This window comes from Schistocerca piceifrons, chromosome 1 (genome assembly GCF_021461385.2).
Source record: "Schistocerca piceifrons isolate TAMUIC-IGC-003096 chromosome 1, iqSchPice1.1, whole genome shotgun sequence".
NCBI classification, from domain to species: domain Eukaryota; kingdom Metazoa; phylum Arthropoda; class Insecta; order Orthoptera; family Acrididae; genus Schistocerca; species Schistocerca piceifrons.
In genome coordinates, this window is record NC_060138.1 from 568,580,295 (window position 1) to 568,601,087 (window position 20,793).

At 42.2% G+C, this 20,793-nt stretch overlaps 1 protein-coding gene across 1 annotated transcript in view; it reads left to right on the forward strand.

Moving 5' to 3' along the window:
* The window catches only part of LOC124710975, a 38,114-nt gene extending 21,310 nt beyond the window's left edge, over positions 1-16,804 (forward strand). Inside the window, exons 2-3 of the mRNA XM_047241275.1 lie at positions 15,867-16,234; positions 16,380-16,804. Of these exons, the coding sequence (XP_047097231.1) occupies positions 15,867-16,234; positions 16,380-16,709 (698 nt within the window). The 3' untranslated portion in view covers positions 16,710-16,804. The remainder of the gene's footprint in view (positions 1-15,866; positions 16,235-16,379) is intronic.
* Positions 16,805-20,793: the final 3,989 nt, after the last annotated feature.

Consider the following 20,793-nt stretch of genomic DNA (forward strand, 5'->3'; position numbering starts at 1 on the left):
GTAAGATATCTCCTGCTTAACGGCGCGTCTGTTCGCAAGAAGCCTCTAGTGCCTCTTCTTCTTCCTATACAGAGAGCAGCAGAACGCATAAGTAAAATACCCACCGAAAACTTCTAAGTGAGGACGTGGAAAATAGGAAGTAAATAAATAAATACAAAGTTTTTTAAGAAACTATTTATTAATAAACCAACTTAATAATAGTAGTACATTTTCTCAATGTCCGTAAACCTGGTGCTGTGCCGCACGTGAACTGGGTGGGTTTTTAGGTTACACCTAACGGTGTTCCGAAAAGGACAGACTAAACACAGTTGGGGGTGGCGTGTTTGTTACCGTTTGAAGTAGTTTATCTTGTAGAGAAATTGAGGTACATAGTTCCCGTCAGTTAGTATGGGCAGAGGTCTTTCTTGGCAATCGGAATAAAGTACTGATTGGATCCTTTTACCGACCTCGCCTGCAGGGAAAAACGAGTGTCATCAGTTAACCCTTTCGTGAGCCGTGGGAAACATGCTTCCCACTACAATGAACTCGCTCCTAGTCCCGTGGGATTCACAGTTCCCACCTCTGTACGGCGCTACTACCTAGTAAACAGTATAGGGTACTACTTCCAATGGGAAGTTCCCGCCGTTTTTGCTGTACCTTCGCGCAGAGGCATTGTATAGCTGAGTGTTGCTCTGTAGAGGAGCCTTTCAGTGCTGTCTGCGTGACATTTTGTGATTTTTTTCTTAAAAGCTATAGGATAAGGTAAATACTTTTAATTTACCCAAATTTATGAAGGAAAACGTAAGATTGGAACGAGAATTCCAGTTTGAAACAAAAGGAGCCATTTCTGCAGTAAAATGGATGGATAACCGTCCAGTCACTTTCCTGTCCTCAATTCATGACCCATGAGAAACAGCCACAGTGAAAAGGAAAAACAAGGATGGTACTAGTACAGAGATTTCTTGTCCTGAAGTTGTGGCAGAATACAACAAAATAATGGGTGATGTCGATAAGTTTGATCAGTTACGAGAAAGGTATGCTATTGGCAGACGTACTGTAAAATGGTGGCACAGAATATTTTATTTCCTGGTGGACCTTGCTGCAGTGAACAGTTTTATCCTGTGGAAAATAAGTAAAAGAGAAAGTGGACAGCATAATCAGCTCACATACAGGATCCATCTAGCCAGACAATTGATCGCTGGCTTCTCATCCCAAAAAAAGGCGTGGACAAAAACCTGTCTTTCTGGCAAAAACGGGTAAAGTACCTGAAGATTTTCGTCATGTGGCTGTAGGGGAGCATCAACTCATTATAGGAGAAACATACTGGACGTGCCGTCATTGTAGTACCAAAGCTGCAGAAAAGAGCACTCGCTGTGTTTGTACAAATTGTCAAATACCACTTTGCATAGACCCATGTTTCAGAAAATTTCATGGCAAGTAATTGTGAAAAATCATTGTAACAAGAGAAGTAAATTTATCAAATAAATATGACATATATTGAAAAAGTAGTTTTTGTCATTTAACTCCAAGGAAGGGCAGTGGGAAGAATACTTCCCACCTTGTTGTGTGACCTCACTTTCACAGTTGGAGAAAATTCGATATTCTGTATGATAAATATATCTATCTGTTAACTACTATCTGTTCTCCATTCATTAAAAAAACTGCTCAATAATTTTGCCCACGAAAGAGTTGAGCTTACTTGCTTCTTATTTTCCCCACCAGTTCATCAGCACTGACGTTAATACTTAGTGTCTTGCAGCAGGGAATGTTGACATAGTACATCTTGACAGCTTTACCCTTTGAGGTTACTCTCATAAGCGGTTGAACTATTTATCGATCGCTGTGAACATATTTTTCGGGACCTCTACTACGATTATTATTATTATTACTTCTTACTACGTCTTCATCACTCATTGTCAAGATGAAAATGCTGCGAGAGAGTGCTGTGCATTTATATATAATCTGCAATCTAGCGAATAATAAAACATACTGACCTTTATAGGTAGGTCAATAATCAAACGCTAACATTTCATAAATAGCTCCGTGATGTCAAGGGCGCGGAGGCTCGAGGCGCACGGGGTGTTCATGCACAATTTGCAGAAGCGAGGGGGAGTGGGGGGGGGGGGGGGGGGGGGGAGCACGTGGGTTGGTAATACTGATGTCAGCGAAAATGGAATGCACGCGAAATGCAGTAGAGTCTCGCTTCCACGAATTGAGCAGGGACGCTCACGGTGGGAGGTGTCTCATGCAGAATTTGCAGTGGGGGTTCCCTCCCCTCCTTGACCGTGGCAAGCGGCAGGATTTTCTGATTCCTAGAATAACCTTGGAGATAAACAAATGTTGATGCTGACATCAGCGAAATATGACATGCGCATTTGTGTCAGCTGCAACATGACCCAAAAGGTCATTTGAAGGTTAACTCTTACCCGCAGCGCCCTAATACTACTGACTTCGAGTCACCGACAGGACGGAGCCAAAACGATTTCCTTTATTTAGCTGAAGTCACGTAACCCTTTGGGCACGAAAATACGGGAATTTCACTGAACACACTGCTCTGATTAGCACTTTTCGGGAAAATATTGATAAGTTGGGTACGTTCTCTTACTGTCACTGAGTGGGTGGACGATCCAGAAAAATTGTTCCTTATCGTTGGATAAATGCTGGCAAGATGTTTTGGCTGGCTCGCCAAGAATCGCTGAATGTTACGAGGGAGGACAGGAAGAGCTAAAGAGACTCTTCGACCTCTGCTTGCAGGAGGAACACCTCGATTCTACTCTCAGATATTGGTTTCCAACTGCAGAATGAATAGTCATTATTTCGTTTACAGTTCCAACTGGAGCAAGATGTGAAGTCTGAGTTAGGTAGCATTTCGGATTTTAAAGGCATCGTATTCGACATAATCACAGCCTGGAGCAGGCCTTCGATAATGCAGTGACTAAAGAGACAGCCTACATTACGCTTGTCCGTCCTCTGCTGGAATATTGCTGCGCGGTATGGGATCCTTACCAGGTAGGATTGACGGAGGAAATCGAAAAAGTGCAAAGAAGGGCAGCTCGTTTCGTGTCATCGCGCAGTAGAGGTGAGAGTGTCACCGATATGATACGCGAGTTGGGGTGGTAGTCACTGAAACAAAGGCGGGTTTCTTGGCGGCGAGATCTATTTACGAAATTTCAATCACCAACTTTCTCTTCCGAAAGCGAAAATATTTTGTTGACACCCTCCTACGTAGGGAGAAATGACCATCGTAATAAAATAAGAGAAATCAGAGCTCGGACGGAAAGATTTAGGTGTTACTTTTTGCCACGCGCCATTCGAGAGTGGACTGGTAGAGAAGTACTGTACTATGAAAATGGTTCGATGAACCCTCTGCCAGGCACTTAAGTGTGAGCTGCAGAGTAGCCATGTAGATCTAGATGTAGACTGTGCTATGCAAGCGCACCTAACGAATCAACTACAGTACTGACGGTCAACATAACGATGCAGTTAAAAATATTAAGATATGCCGTCGGCTTCGGCGGCTGTAACTCACGATGCGCTCAGTGAACATAAAGAGATTTCATGAGTGGAAGCAAGCCGCCCTTCTGGCATGCATAAATTGGAAGCTCAGATTTTTGGCAGTAGTCGTATCGCGGAAATGGATCAATCATCCTAGAAATGCGGTAACTTTACCTATTAGTTCCTTATCTTGTATCTCTGTCAACCACAGTTACTTGTAATTGTTTCACATACTTGTGAAAATCTTTGACAATTAATAGGAAAGTTAAACGTCTTGCACTGAACTTCAGTGCAACTACTACAGACGTTTATGCCAGGTTTTGCAATAAACAATAGAATTTATGATAATTTTAATTTTGATTACGTAAGTATCTTACCTGGCTACAAAATTAAAGTGTAGTGTCACAATTCCGCAACCTTCTGATATCTGTAGAGCCATAATTTAGCGTTAGTTAAATATGCTTACGTAACAAATAATAATTGGCAGTTTTAATTGGATATCTATATACATACAGTTTACATATGTAAAGCTGCAGCAGGTGGAGTAGAGCATACTATCAAGCCAAACAAGGACCGCAAGCCTCACATTGACCCACGAGACAGTGTTAAAATAGTCATTTCTTCTGTACCGCGAATTAATCTCCTGTAATAATCCAGCTACTTTCAACAGACTCACAAATCAAATCACTGAACTGGACAACGAACACCTCAGTCAGGCACTACACCGTCGTCGACCGATTTCTACTATCTCCTTTATAAACCGTCGTCGACCGATTTCTACCATCTCCTTTATAAACAACACAAGACCACAGTATAAAATCAAACAGAATAAGGCGACACACAATGACTGCACATTTCAGGCATCCACTGGAAGAAAACAGAAATTATCTTGTAGTAACCCTCGCCACGTCCGCTTCGCTCACCAAACGTTACCTCGAGCTGAGTTGCTACACCACACCCTGCAAGTCGGCCTCTTCCTACGGTGTCCGTGTAAACTCCCTAAGCAGCAACACCCGCCTCGAACACTACCAGTCTACTAAAGACTGGTTTACAATGAACGTCAACGAAACAGAACGTAACGTCAGACGACGTAGCTGTCAAAAGATGGTGTGTTCACACTAGACGGTACGTCAACACGACGTCAGTTCGCTTAGCCCAGTACCGAATGATGAAAGTGAGTTATGAGATACCATTTGTGATACAAATTGTCGGAATATACAGGGTGATTCAAAAAGAATACCACAACTTTAGGAATTTAAAACTCTGCAACGACAAAAGGCAGAGCTAAGCACTATCTGTCGGCGAATTAAGGGAGCTATAAAGTTTCATTTAGTTGTACATTTGTTCGCTTGAGGCGCTGTTGACTAGGCGTCAGCGTCAGTTGATGCTAAGATGGCGACCGCTCAACAGAAAGCTTTTTGTGTTATTGAGTACGGCAGAAGTGAATCGACGACAGTTGTTCAGCGTGCATTTCGAACGAAGTGTGGTGTTAAACCTCCTGATAGGTGGTGTATTAAACGTTGGTATAAACAGTTTACAGAGGATGGGTGTTTGTGCAAAGGGAAAAGTTCTGGACGGCCGTGAATAGAGCACTTCATCACTGGCCTCCAAGAAGCCCTGATCTTACCCCCTGCGATTTTTTCTTATGGGGGTATGTTAAGGATATGGTGTTTCGACCACCTCTCCCAGCCACCATTGATGATTTGAAACGAGACATAACAGCAGCTATCCAAACTGTTACGCCTGATATGCTACAGAGAGTGTGGAACGAGTTGGAGTATCGGGTTGATATTGCTCGTGTGTCTGGAGGGGGCCATATTGAACATCTCTTAACTTGTTTTTGAGTGAAAAAAAGCTTTTTAAATACTCTTTGTAATGATGTATAACAGAAGGTTATATTATGTTTCTTTCATTAAATACACATTTTTAAAGTTGTGGTATTCTTTTTGAATCACCCTGTACTCCCTGTAGAAAACTTCACAGCGGATGTTATTGATAAAATTTGTATTGTAAACTACTGAGAAGGAAAATAATAGGGAAAATGTTGTACAAACATTTCAGATCATATATTTGTAACGTAACACACAGAAACTGTTTACCTTATCCATTATGTTTTCTTTCGCCAAGTACTAAATAACATCAAAAACAACTGTATTTTACTCCAACAGACCTGACCTTTTTCACTGCTGAAAGAAGGTTATTTAATGAAAACTGCTTCATCTACATCTACATGACTACTCTGCAATTCATAGTTAATTGTCTGGCAGAGATTCAGAGATTCATCGAACCACATTCAAGGTACTTCTCTCGAAGACCGCGCAGGAAAAAATTCTTATATCACATTCCGTAACTGTTTTAAATTTTTCGGTAAACTGAACCAAAAATTTATGTCTTAGTTGTGAATGTGATTTTACGCAACGAATGTCGTTTTCATGTTTTCAGGTTCAGGACCGTTCTTACACACCTATATTGCATGTTGTGAATGGAAATCAAGGACGATTAACGAAATTTGTACTTTTTTAAATTTTCGTGGCGGTGATAAAGTACGCCTCTACTCAGTGTAAATATTACCGAAAATACATTGCTGTTGCTAAGGGTGTGCTAAAAGATATTTTCAGGTTCTGTATCCTACTTATACATCAGAACATATTTAGAAAATACGTTGTTAATAAAAGTTAAATACATCTGACGAATTTGTTTTGTTTTTTTTTAATTTTTTTGGCGGTGGGCACAAAGCACCCCCTCCTCCTTGGTATTACACGTTATGGAAAATGCGTTGGTATTGCTACGTTTAAAACTTTCCATGCGATCTCTGATTTTGCTTTCTTTATTACGATGATAATTTCTTCCTATGTAGGTGGGCGCCTACAAAACATTTTCGGATTCGGAGGAGAAAATTGGTACTCGGATTTTGTGAAAATACCTTGCCAATAAAACAGCTTTCTGTTGATGACTGCCACCCCATCTCGCGTATCGTACCCGTCACACTCTCTCCCCTATTTCGTGAAAATACAAAACGATATGTCCTTTGAACTTTTTCTGTATCCTCCCTTAGTCCTATTTGATACGGATCCCATGTCGCGGTGCTATTCTCTAGATTTCTAGACGACGACGACAAGCTTAGTCTAGGCAGTCTCTTTAATAGAACTGTTGAGTCTTCTAAGTGTTCTGCCAATAAATCTCAGTCTTTGATTCCTCACAACGTTAACTATGTGATCGTTCCGATTTAAGTTATTCATAACTGTAATCCCTAGTATTTAGTTGAATTCAGAGCCTATACATTTGTGGTATTTATCGTGCAACCGAAATTTAGAGCATTCCTTATAGCATTCAAGTGAATGACTTCACACTTTTCACTATTTAGAGTCAATTGCCATTATCACGCCATACAGACATCTTGTCTAAATCATTTTCCAATTGCCTCTGAACATCGGATGAATTTACAACATGGTAAACGACAGCGTCATCTGCAAAAAAGTAAGAGACTGCTCAATTGCCTCCTAAATCGTTTATATAGATTAAGAATAGCAGAGGCCCTTAATACTACGTCACGCAATTAATTTAGAAGTCGCTTGTGAGGAACAGTATCGAAAGCCTTCTGGAAATCTAGAAACATGGAGTCAAATTGAAATGCCCTCTCAATAGCGCTCATTGCTTCATGTGAATAGAGAGCTAGTTATGTTTCACGAGAACGGTATTTTCTAAATCCGTGCTGACTGTTTGCCTGTCGGCTGTTTTGTTCGAGGTAATTCATGTTCGAATACAGCGCATGTTCCAAAATCATACTGAAAATCGAAGTTAGTGACATGGGTCTGTGATTCAGCGAATTACTCCTATTTCCTATTTTGAATACTGGTGCGACCTGAGCAACTTTCCAGTCTTAAGGCACAGATCTGCTGACGAGCTAGCGGTTGTTTATGATTGCTTAGTATGGAGATATTGCATCAGTATACTCTGAAAGGAACCTAACTGTTGTACAGTCTGGACCACAGGCCTTGCATTTGTTACTTCGCTACATCAAGGATATGTACTGCTAAGTTACTCATGTTGGCAGCTGCTCTTGATTCGAACTGTGGAATATTTACTTCATCTTATTTGGTGAATGAATTTCGGAAAACCTTGTTCATAACTCCGCTTTAGCGGTACTGTCGTCGGTGACAGTACTATTGCCATCGCGCAGTGAAGGTATTAATTGTGTCTTACCGCTGGTGTACTTCACATACGGCCTGAATCTCTTTCGATTTTCTACCAGGTTTCGAGACAGAGTTTCGTTGTGGAAACAATTACAAGCGTTTCACATTGAAGCATGCATTATCTTTTGAGCTTCGGTAAAACATAGTCAATTTTGGAGATTTTGTGTTCTTTTAAATTTGGCATGCTGTTTTCGTTGCTTCTGCAAGAGTGTTCTGACCTGTTTTGCGTAACATGGGGTATCAGAACGATCTCTATTAATTTACTCTATACAGGGTGGTCAGGAACAGTCCGGCAAACACGTAAGGACGTTGCAGAGCAGGTTGTGCTGGGAAATAATTGTTAAGAAAAAAGTTTGATACATTGCTCCGTTTTCGAGTTAATTAGTATTAAAGTTCGCCAATCAGCGATGCGCACGCAAATTCAAGTGGCTCGCCAGAGATCATGTCGTCAAACGTGTTCTTCGTTTAACTTCCTAAAACCGATTAGGAGAGTGATTCAAAAATTGGTGGTTATGGGACAGTGGTGAGGAGTGAACCCCAGCCAAATGCTGCTGTGAGAACAACTAAAAGTAATTAACTATCTGGCTCTCGGAAAGTGTGCAAAGTATCGAATTTTTTTTTTTCTTAACTGTTATTTCCCTGCACAACCTCCCCTGAAAATCCTTTTAAGCTTTTCAGCATATTTCTAACCACCCTGCACATAAAAGGAAATGTCCTGACTGACTCGACATCTCACAGCAAAAATCGCTAATGACAGAAACTCGAAATTTGGGGAGGTTGTTGATCTTATACTGTAGGCATCGTTTACGAAGGGTGACACAGGGGAAGAAAGATTTTTTGAAAATATGTCACTATTAAGTCAAATTTGAAGCCAGAAATACGAAGATTGGGATTTGGTTTCCCGATCAGAAATAAAAAATATGTGTTTCAATACATTTGGAAATCGAACACCTAAGGGGGTGATTTGGTGGGTGAAAGCTTTTTCGGAAATAAATCATTATTAAAGCTACATCTATGAAAGTAGACATTTGATTTCTCGGTTAGAAATAAAAGAAAATGTGTTTCAGTGTCGTAGGAAATTTAGCCACTAATGGGGTGAAATAGGGCCTGACTGACTCATCATCAAACAGCCCATACAGCGAAGGACAGAAACTTGAAATTCCGAGAGGGTGTTGATCTTATATTGTAGGCATCAATTAAAAACGAATTTATCGAAATTCCACGCCTAAGGATGTGAAACAGGGGATGAAAGGTTGTTTCATAGATGGCCAATGGGCGTAACAACATAAAAATTCAATTAAAGGGAAAAATGAGTAGACCACATAGTCTACACTAGAGAAGCAGCTAGCGCTAAGCTAGTTATGTATACAGGGTGTTACAAAAAGGTACGGCCAAACTTTCTCTTTACGGATGAGGCTTCATTCCAAAGTGGTCAAATTGTAAATTTTCACAATCAACAAATGTGGACTGACGAAAATCCGCACGCAATTGTACAATCACGTCATCAACACAGATTTTCTGTGAACGTTTGGGCAGGCATTGTTGGTGAAGTCTTGATTGGGCCCCATGTTCTTCCACCTACGCTCAATGGAGCACGGTATCATGAATTCGTACGGGATACTCTACCTGTGCTGCTAGAACATGTGTCTTTACAAGTACGACACATGTGGTTCATGCACGATGGAGCTCCTGCACATTTCAGTCGAAGTGTTCGTACGCCTCTCAACAACAGATTCGGTGACCGATGGATTGGTAGAGGCGGACCAATTCCATGGCCTCCACGCTCTCCTGACCTCAACTCTCTTGACTTTCATCTATGGGGGCATTTGAAAGCTCTTGTCTACGCAACCCCGGTACCAAATGTAGAGACTCTTCGTGCTCGTATTGTGGACGGCTGTGATACAATACGCCATTCTCCAGGGCTGCATCAGCGCATCAGGGATTCCATGCGACGGAGGGTGGATGCATGTATTCTCGCTAACGAAGGACATTTTGAACATTACCTGTAACAAAGTGTTTGAAGTCACGCTGGTACGTTCTGTTGCTGTGTGTTTCCATTCCATGATTAATGTGATTTGAAGAGAAGTAATAAAATGAGCTCTAACATGGAAAGTAAGGTTTCCGGAGACATGTCCACATAACATCTTTTCTTTATTTGTGTGTGAGGAATGTTTCCTGAAAGTTTGGTCGTACCTTTTTGTAACATCCTGTATATCTCTCACCTTCCGTCGATACTGTTTCTTTAAACTGAAGTCACATCTGGTCTCCGCATATGTAATTAGTCTAGAAGGAGTGGAGATTGTCTCTTAGGAGAGGTTTAAGCGATTTTTATGTACTTTTATAAAGAGGTACATTTTGCTTTTATTTTTGGTAGATTTGGATCTTACGAGATTTTTGGCATTATAGACATAGATACTATAAGTGAAATACAGAATTTTTACCTGGTTTCTGCAGCAGATAAAGACATTCAATTTCATATATGTTGGGAGTTAATTATCGACAAAATCGCAGAAAAACTCCGTTTCCCGAAGCTTAACATAGGAAACGCAATGCGATACGTAAGTTTGGAAAGATCCGTGCTCAGTCCTGGTACTTTGACAATGAACGGAAGAAAGGTATTTCATTGAGTTCCATAGTTTTAGAGACATGACGTGATAAGTTTGAAGCTCGTTCCCAAACAAGAAATTTCATCACCTCAGGCCCTAATTAAGCTCTTGATGTGATTAGAGACTCCTTAGAGATTCACAACATACGTCAATTTAACATTTTTTGCATTTTTTTTAGTAAACAAAGACTTTAAAGGGATTTTCTATCGTCGCGGGAAAGCGGAGTGGCGCGCGGGATTAGCCGAGCGGTCTCAGGCGCTGCAGTCATGGACTGTGCGGCTGGTCCCGGCGGAGGTTCCAGTCCTCCCTCGGGCATGGGTGTGTGTGATTGTCCTTAGGATAATTTAGATTAAGTAGTGTGTAAGCTTAGGGACTGATGACCTTCGCTGTTAAGTCCCATAAGATTTCACACACATTTGAACATTTTTTGGAAAGCGGAGCGTTGTGGTGCCTGTCGGTAGGCAGTACCGTATTTGCCGTGGCTACGTCGCAACCTAGGAGCTTGAACGTCGAGGGGTACCTATTTTTACTGAAGCTGTACGGCTCCACTGTTAGTATGGAGGCACGAGCGGTCAGAACGGCTCGGCGCGCCCGCTGCCACACTGCGCGTCAGCGCGGCGCGACGCATCGGCGCTCTTTCGTGGTGACCCGCGGCACGCACGACAGACCTGCGTTGTGATGCCCTGCAGTCGTCCGCTCTGACGAAATCCGCAACACTATCGTTGTTGACGGGAAGGCTTCGAGGCTAATACAAAATAAACAATGGCCGTTTATCACGCCAGAAGTAATTTGGCTCGTAAAAGTAGCGCGTGTGGTGATAGAGTTGGCGCCCTATCTCGGTTCTGTCAGAAGCCAAAGGCAGCTCAAACAGACGCCGCCTGCCCTCTTGCTCATCTCTTGGCACCTACAAAACCATTCCAGAGTAAAAACATTTGGAATCAGTGATGGATTTCTAAGTCACGTCTGACACTCCTTCTAGATCTTACAGAAGAAACGTGGGCACGCACAAATAAGCTCGCTGCCTTGAGTTACACAATGCTAACCATTAAAATTAGAACAGCAGAAAGTACGAGGTCTGTTCAAAACATTCCCGAACATTCGTAATTTCGTGCCACTGGTGTGTTAGAGCGAAATGCGGTTGGCATCCCTGCACACGCCTGTGTTTGATGTGTAACTGCAGGAAGTTTCTATGTTGTGTGTCTGTTAACTGTTGATCAGTGCTATATTGAGTAGAACGTTCTGTCACACAGTTTGCAAATTTCGACATGGCAGAGTTAGAGGAGCAACGCGCCTGCACTAAATTTTGCGTGAAAGTCAAGAAAACGTTTACAGAGACACATCAAACGATGCAAGAAGCCTGCGGTGATTAGTGCTTAAGCCGTATTCGGTGCATCGTGTTGCCCCCAAGTTCGTCCCACTTCGGCTCGCAATCTGTGAAGAGCTTTTGGATCGCGCAAATGAGGAAAGTGATGAGACGTAGATCAACTGTTATGATGAAACTTCCTGGCAGATTCCAACTGTGTGCCGGACCGAGACTCGAACTCGGGACCTTTGCCTTTCGCGGGCAAGTGCTCTACCAACTGAGCTACCCAAGCACGACTCACGCCCCGTCCTCACAGCTTTACTTCTGCCAGTACCTCGCCTCCTACCTTCCAAACTTTACAGAAGCTCTCCTGCGAACCACGCAGAACTAGCACTCCTGAAAGAAAGGATAATGCGGAGACGTGGCTTACCCACAGCCTGGGGAATGTTTCCAGAATGAGATTTTCACTCTGCAGCGGAGTGTGCGCTGATATGAAACTTCCTGGCAGATTAAAACTGTGTGTCGGACCGAGACTCGAGCTCGGGACCCTTGCCTTTCGCGGGCAAGTGCTCTATATCCTTTCTTTCAGGAGTGCTAGTTCTGCATGGTTCGCAGGAGAGCTTCTGTAAAGTTTGGAAGGTAGGAGGCGAGGTACTGACTGGCAGAAGTACAGCTGTGAGGACGGGGCGTGAGTCGTGCTTTGGTAGCTCAGTTGGTAGAGCACTTGCCCGCGAAAGGCAAAGGTCCTGAATTCGAGTCTCGGTCCGGCACACAGTTGGAATCTGCCAGGAAGTTTCATATCAGCGCACACTCCACTGCAGAGTGAAAATCTCATTCTGGGAACTGTTATGATGTTGACACCAACGTCTAGTCTTCACCGTGGGCCAGGAAAGATTCTCCATAGCAAAAAAAGCTCATCAGGTCAGGTCAAGTGTCAAAGCCATGCTGATAGCTTTCTTTGACTTTGAAGAATTAGTTCTTCATGAACTCCTGACATACGGACAAACTGTTAATCGATGGTGCTATGGGGACGTGTGGCGACGCCTGCGAGAAAAGTGGACAGGAAACAGCCTGAAACTTGGTGAGACAGTTCTTGGCTCTTGCATCATGATAACGCACCCGCACATTCATCCCTGTTCGTGTATGACTATTGCAAGAAAAACGACATCAATGGGCTGCCTCACCGTCTGTACTCCCCAGAGCTGGCCCCTGCGGGCTTCTTTTATTTCCAAAGTTGAAAACGGGGTTGAAAGGACTAAGATTTATAACAACAGACGAGAGAAAAGAATACTTGCAGCGGGCCCTTCGCGCGATCCAGCAAGAGGCGTACCAAGACTGCTTCCGGAAGTGGAAGCGGCGTATATTTTCTCGCTCGCTACGGGCAAATTTTTAGTCCTGCAGTTAAAATGAGCAGAATCTTTTCGTAGAAAATTTAAGGCAGTTAAATTTTGTACTGGAATACGTTTTGCAAGAGGCCGTTGATTTCCAGTTATTCAAGAAAAGCGTATAAAAGTGGCCTTCAGACGCAACCCCTCTCTCATACTCAGCCCCCAAGGTGATAAGTTCTAGTATGCTGTTCATGGCACTCCCTCCTACCACTGTGCAAATATTTGCGACTGTAAGAGTTATTTCCTACATTCGACAGTTTTTGGTCTTCATTGACTGGCCTCATCACCGGTCTAGCCGAGTACTTAAAAACTGTAAAATTGATAGTTACCTAATTCCATCTAACAGTGTTGCGAATTTTAAAAGCATAAAAAAACAATGACATCGTTGTATTCGTCAGGCCTTGTGACTACGAAACCACTGTGGTTGTTAGTGTTAAGTTTATATCTAATTTCCAACGTCATTACTTTTAGCGAAATGTTTACAAAACTCGTTTCTTCTTTCCTTTCTCTTACGGTCATGTTTAAATTAATAACGTAAACGAAGTTGGCGACTGTGCTGGTGGCTTAGTGGCCCAGTCAATACAGACCAAAAAAGGTCCAATATCGGGAATAGATCGTGTAGTCGCAAAGCTTTGTACCGCGGTCAGAGGGAGTGCTACAAACAATATACAGTACTAGAAATCCTGACTGGTGAGGTATGAGTGTGGGATGGAGGTGCGTTTGAAGGTCACTTTTGCACGTTTTTCTTGAATAGCTGGCAAACCATGGCCTCTACAGAAAATGTGTCCCAGTACAAAATTTAACTAAGGCCTCATTTTTTCTGTAGGACTAGTAGGCTGCGCATAGCGAGCGAGATAATATGGAAATCTGGCGCGTGTTTTACGAAGGCCGGCCATTACATTGCGAGTTGCGTTAGAAGACGGCGCTAGGGGCAGCTTAACCACACTGTACAGTATAGTAGGAACAATACACATTAAATTTGGTGCTGTATAGGGACCGAAATTGAGGAGACAAATCTAACTCCTCTGATATTTCCATGTTATGGCAGTATGTGGCAGTACATTCAGCTGTCTTATCGCTGAACTTTGGCATCCTGTGTTCTATAGTCTTACGCCAATCGAATCAAAATCTATGACATTATTGAGGTTAGGGTCATGAAACATTCCATACACGAGTGACCTGAAATCAGGAACTTGTGGTTAGTGGTCTTTAGTGAGGTGTACCTTATCATATTCAGGGCTTATCAAAAAGAATCATCCGATTTAAAAAATCATAACTATTTATGTTATTTGAGATATGTGCGTGAGCAACATACTGTTGGAAAGAGTAAACTCTCGAGTTTTACATGGTTCCCACTAGGTAGCAGCACTGTACGCCCCTTCAGTTTTTCAGTAAAAGTTGTGTCGGGACAACAGAAAGCGTTTTGTGTTCTCTGTTTTGCGCAGTGCGGGTCAGTAATAACTAGAGTTCGGATTTTGCATATAATTTTTTTACGGTATGTGGTGTTGTATCTTTACGAATCATGATATTTTGGAGGTAATGGGACACTTTAAATTGAAATTTAAAATAAATATATTTGCATCTTTTTGGCGTTTGTGCATATTATTGTCATATTTAGAGGAAATGGCCGTAAAGATACATATTTTTTACATTTATAGGTCATATTAAGGTTCATTTTGTTCCCTGACAACCCAAGAACCTCCCAGAATATAAGGCCAATAAATTTCCAAAATGAGATAATACGGGACATCAGAATAAAAGCCTTTCGGGTAAACGTGGGTAGCTTATGGAGGGACATAGCCTTCTTTTTTCACTTAGGTAGCCTCTCGGATAAGGATACTAAAGATTTGTGATGGTTCATTGATGCAAGATGGATTATCGGAGTAGACATGTGCTTCGGTACTTGTTGTCCGCAGTTAATGCGTGTTCAGGTCGCTCACCTGATCTCTGCAGTGCGCCGACAATGACCTACTACTTATTGTTGGTATTTCGGAATGTGAATAATCCTTGCATGTGTTTCGTGCTGTTCACATCGACTATTTGCTACCTTCTTCAAATTACGAATATGCCGAGGCCAAAAACCAATAATTTGCAAATGGATCGGGAGCGATTATGCTTTCAACTGTGTGAAAAAGATTATGCTGCCAACTGTGTGAAAAAGAGGTAATTTTAATTTTGTTTTTTTCTTTTTCGATAATTTTTCCAAGAAATTAAAACAATTATTAAGTTCATTTGTAAATTTGCGCGCACGTTTTCTATGTACGCATGGGAAGGAACAAAATAAACCTTTAGGAATTACCGTCGGCGTTCGTGCAAATTAAAAAAAAAAGTTAAATGTAGTGAGGGGATCGAAGTTCCAATTTTTAGATACTTATTTGTAGCCTTAATTCACTTTTTTGAGTGACCATATCGCAGGTATACACTGTTCTCTTACATTTATGTACAATTGTACGTACTTATTGATATTTATTCACTTCTCCAACGCTTTAGGTCAGGTATGAGAAAAAAATTTCGACTGGATCAGCATAAAAAGACACCAGAACAATGTAACCAAGACATGGTAAAAACGTCACAGCAACCATTTATCTCCTCTTTTTCGAAGCATATGGACGACAAAAGTAAGTTCAATGAAGATCTTTGCGAGGCTTTAATAAAAGCAACCATCCCCTTGAATAAGCTGGAGTATGAAGGATGAAGGACTTTCTTGAAAAAATACACAGGAAAAGATACACCTCACGAGTCAACGCTCAGGAAGAACTATGTGGACGCATTGTATATTGAATAGTGCAATTTTTGACATCATATCCCGCGCCAGTAATTAGTTTTTCACACCATGTCCCGAGCCAACAATAAAATAATAAAAAATGTGTAAAATTTGTAAAATCCTTTGATTTTCTTTCAGATGTGCTATGGAGCTGTGAAGATGAGAAACGTGGGGAGAACAAGGTTTTGGCCATTGTGACGGATAGTGCCGCATATATGCTGAAGGCTGCAAAGCGTCTGCGGGTGTTTTACCCTAAAATTATGCACCTCACGTATCTGGCTCATGGCATTCATCGAGTCGCTGAAGAGGTCAGAGCCACATTGCCAGAGGTCAACAGCCTTGTATCTTCGGCGAAGAAGGTTTTCATCAAGGCACCAAGTCGAGTGAGAGCTTTCAAGACTGCTCACCCTGACTGTCCTCTGCCACCTGAACCAGTCTTGACGAGGTGGGGAACGTGGATTTCAGCTGCAAACTATTATGCAGACAACCACAGAAAAGTTGAAGAGGTATGGATGCGTATGTGGTTCTGGATAAATTGGATAAGCAAAGAAAACGAACGCAACATAGAATTCCAATATTAAGCTTATTTCCCTTTACAGCAGTTTTCAGATTGAAACCGACATTCACTAGATTACTACTTTCTTGTTCCAGGTCCTAAAGGGTTTTGAAGATAGCGAAAATTTAGCCATACCAAAAGCCATGGACGCATTGAAGAATTCCATCGTGTTACACAGCCTATCTTTCATCCGAGCGCACTTGGGTGGCCTTCCAGACCTAATTGAGAAACTTGAGACTCGTAACAAGGAAGTTGCTAAGGCAGGCTCGACGAAGGACTCAGGACACAGAGCAAGAATTGGCCAGGTCCGATCGATGAGAGACTTAGAAGAAAATTGGATGCAGTTCTCCATAAAAATCCCGGTTGGCCTACGATTCAGAAGATCGCTCAGTTACCGGAAGAAGAGAAACGCTCCGAGAATCTAAATGATTTCACGTCGTCTAATGTCGCTGCTCTTAAATTTTTACCTGTAGTGTCATGTGATGTTGAACGATCATTTTCAAGACTGAAAATGTTATTATCTGGCCACAGGAAAAATTTTCATGTAGAGAATATGGAAAAATGTTGGTAGTTCAAACAAACTCTAATTTTTAGAATTTACCAAACTTATCGTGTATGTACCTATGTTATTCTTCATTTTATTCATTGAATTGTAGCCATTATTGAAAATATTTGATGGTTATTCTTTAATTTCCCAAGTAAGATGCATATTTTAAAGAATTTATCCAAGAGAAATGAATAATTAAAGAATTTTATCTACATATTTAAAGGCATATACTGGGAGTAAGAGCATATTTTAACTTCATATTTCGAGGAGTTTTGGCGCATATTTCGTGGGTTTCAAGTGCATATCGATCCGAAAACTAGTAATAACAGTTCAGCATGACTTTCGTACTAGATACAGCGCGGATCCTCCTACAGAACAAAGAATAAGGCGATGGCACGAACAATTCCGAGGAACAGGCTGTTTGTGTAAAGGCAAAGCGCCAGGCCGCCCCCTAGTGTGTGGCACAGACAGAACGCATCCGCCATACTTTCACAAGGAGTTCGCAGCAATCCATTCGCCGTGCAGCTCAACATGCCCCCAATGGCCGGCAGGCGTGTGTTACACCACATAAAATTCAGCTACTGCAAGCTCTTCGTGCAGATGACAAACAACACCGTGTGGAGTTCTGTAATTTCGTTCTTGTCAAGATGGAGGGTGAGAGTTTTATTTCACACTTGGTGTATAGTGACGAGGCAATATTCCATTTAAAACCATCATACTATGAGAATATGGGGTACGGAACAACCACATGAACTTTACATCATGAGACTTTAGAAAATTTAATGTGCTTTGTGCAGTTTCACGGCAAAAGGTGCATGGTCCATTTTTCTTTGCCGAGAACACTGTTATGGGTAGCACATGTCTCGATATGCTTTACAACTTTCTTTTCCCACAGACTGATTCGTACGACTTCATTTTCCAACAGGATGGAGCACCGTCGCACTGGCATCTGGAAGTGCGGGGATTTTAAACAAAAGGATTACTGAACTATGGATCGGTCGCACTGGACCAAATGATTCAGCCTTACATTGCTCGTCTCCAACATCACTGGTCCTGATTGTATGTGATTATTTCTTTTAGGGGCTTATAAAAGACTCTTTTATATGCCTCCGTTACCAACAACAATGAATGACTAAGACATCGCATAACAGCAGCTGTGGAAGCTATAACTCAAGACATGCTAGCTGTAGTGTGGGAACAATTTGAATAAACAAAGACGTTTTGTTCTTGTTCTGAATCCCCCATTGCGACTAAATGCATCGAAGGTCATTAAAAACTGAGGAAGTTGTTGTAAATACCTCTGCAAACCATCACTGTTACCATTTTCACTGCCTGTCTGTTCACGACCTTCATTCTCCATCATATGTTCACCTTTTTCCATTCTTCTATTTAAATGTCTTGAATGCGAAAACAATTTCTAATCTGCCAACTTCTAGTGCATCAACTCACCTGACTACAACAATTTACTAAACATTTGAAACCAACAACACGTTTGCGCACTTGCAACACATTGCACCAAAGAGAAAACATTTCTTGTTTGTTTGTTTTATTTAAGGGCGCAAAAACAACTAGGGTAATAAGCGACCTCGTCATAACTGTAGAACACGAACACAAAGAGAAGAGTTAAAAACGACTACTCATTAATCCCAATCGACGGAAGAGACGGGGTCGTGGAGAAAGGTCTATAAAATACGTCGTAGACAGACGGAGGTCATGAACTAAAAATTAAATGGCCTTCGCCATATTGCTACGACGAATAAAAAGTAAAACGTGGTCGACATTGTCAAGTAGTTCTTCAGATAACTGGTAGGGAGCGTTGAGACCATCCGATACACCTATATCCTTTCGCCAGCAAATAGATTGGTTCTTCTACTACAATATGGTGACCACATCTTTAAATATTCTGTTTTGTCACTGAAACCACCGAGTGAGGTGGCGTAGTGGTTAGCACACTGGACTCGCATTCGGAAGGATGACGGCTCAAACCCGCTTTCTGTCATCCTGACTTAGGTTTACCGTCATTTCCCCAAACCGCTCAGGCAAATACCGGGACGGTTTCTTTGAAAGGGCATGGCCGACTTCCTTTTCCATCCTTCCCTAATCAGAACTTCTGCTCCGACTCTAATGACTTCGTTGTCGACGGGACGTTAACCACTAATCTCCTCCTCCTCCTTCTCCCCAACTGACACCCCCTTGCTTATAACCGCCTCAATTGTAAGCCGAGTGGGTTTCGACTCGCTCTGAGCTTTAATGAAAGATTCGTTAGGGACGTTCCATGCTGCTTAAATTCTATGCCAGAGTTCATCAAATGTAGTGGCTGGATATTGGTGGCGTGACAGTCTCCCGGCAACCCACGTCCAGACGTTTTCAGTACGTAAGATCCCTGGAGAATATGCTGGCCAGGGCAACAGGCGAACAGCCACTGACCCAAGGTTGGTCCGGACAGCACACACAACTAGCGGTATTGGGTTATCTTCTTGAAAGATAACGTCACAGTCATTTTGAAAATAAGGCACAACCACGCGCACTGACGCATCAGATATGTAACGCCTGTTGCTTAACTTGCCGGCTATACGAACCAGAGGTGATCGTGTTGTCCCCATAGTGGCGCCCCACACTAGATCAGGTCAACTCGAGTTACCAAATCGGGTTAACTCAGGTTGAAGGGATTTCAAATCAACCCGATTTAGATTCTTACGAACTCGAGTTGTGTTCACGCGCTGTGCCGCGGCCGCGGCTATCGATGACGGTTTCGCGCGAGGTTGGAGTCTTCCACCGCCGCACCGACCGAAACCGAGTTGGACCAAGTTGAGTCCATGCCTACAGAACGGGATGTCACTCATTGTTATACTTAAAACTGCAGTAACTTATTATTATTTATTTTGTTTGATAGGAATTCTTGAAGCATTCGATAAGTTTTATCTGCAAATGGTTCTCTACAGAACATTAACAACATGGACTGAGGAAAAGATGACCAAGCGGTAACTTTATACAATTCAAGCTCGAGCTATGGTATTTGGCTACCTTAAGATCGTTCGACCGTCGACAAAATCCTTACAGCAAATTCCGGGTGTCTTACGGGAGTATTTTTCTAATTGGGGCCTATAGCATGACGACCATTTATGCATATAACGACCATTTGGATACGTTAAGATCGTCCGATCACCGTCCAAATGTACCGCAAATTCAAAGTCTCTCATGAGTGTATTTTCAAATTTCAGCCTATAGTGTGGAATCCATTAATACTTCTGATGACGCATTCACAACCTTACGATTTGCCGACCGAACTTCGACGAATTGCGATACTTTTACTTTATACGCAGAACCACGACACCTCTGAGAAACGACATGCTGCCACTGCAGTGTCCATTTTTGTCACGGGACGCTCCACAACAGGCAGGTTTCCTATGTTAAAAATTTGGGTCGGATTGTTATTATTCTGAATGATTACGTTGTTCATATAGCATTTTCTGTCAATATGCTCATGATATAACGATTATTTTTATGTAAATAAAGCTTAAAAAATCATTACTCAAGATTTGAACACGTGAACAAAAACGCTCTGTTATTGGCAGAATCTACATATATACACCGCTAGCCACCAAGTGGTGTGTGGAGGAGGGCACAATTCGCGCCAAAGTCATATCCCCCCCCTCCCCCTCTGTTCCACACGCGGATCGCGCGAGGGAAAAACGACTGTCTGAACGCCTCAGTACGAGGTCTCATTTCCCTTATCTTTGAATGACGATCACTGCGCGATTTGAAAGTTGGTGGTAGTAATATATGCTCTACATCCCCGCCGAAGATTGGATTTCGGAATTTAGTGAGCAGCCCCTTGCGTTTAGCGCGTCGTCTGTCTGCCAAGTGTGTCCCACTTCAAACTTTCTATGAGATTTGTAACGCTCTCGCGATGGCTAAAGGTACCAGTCACCAATCCTGCCGCTCTTGTTTAGACCTTCTCA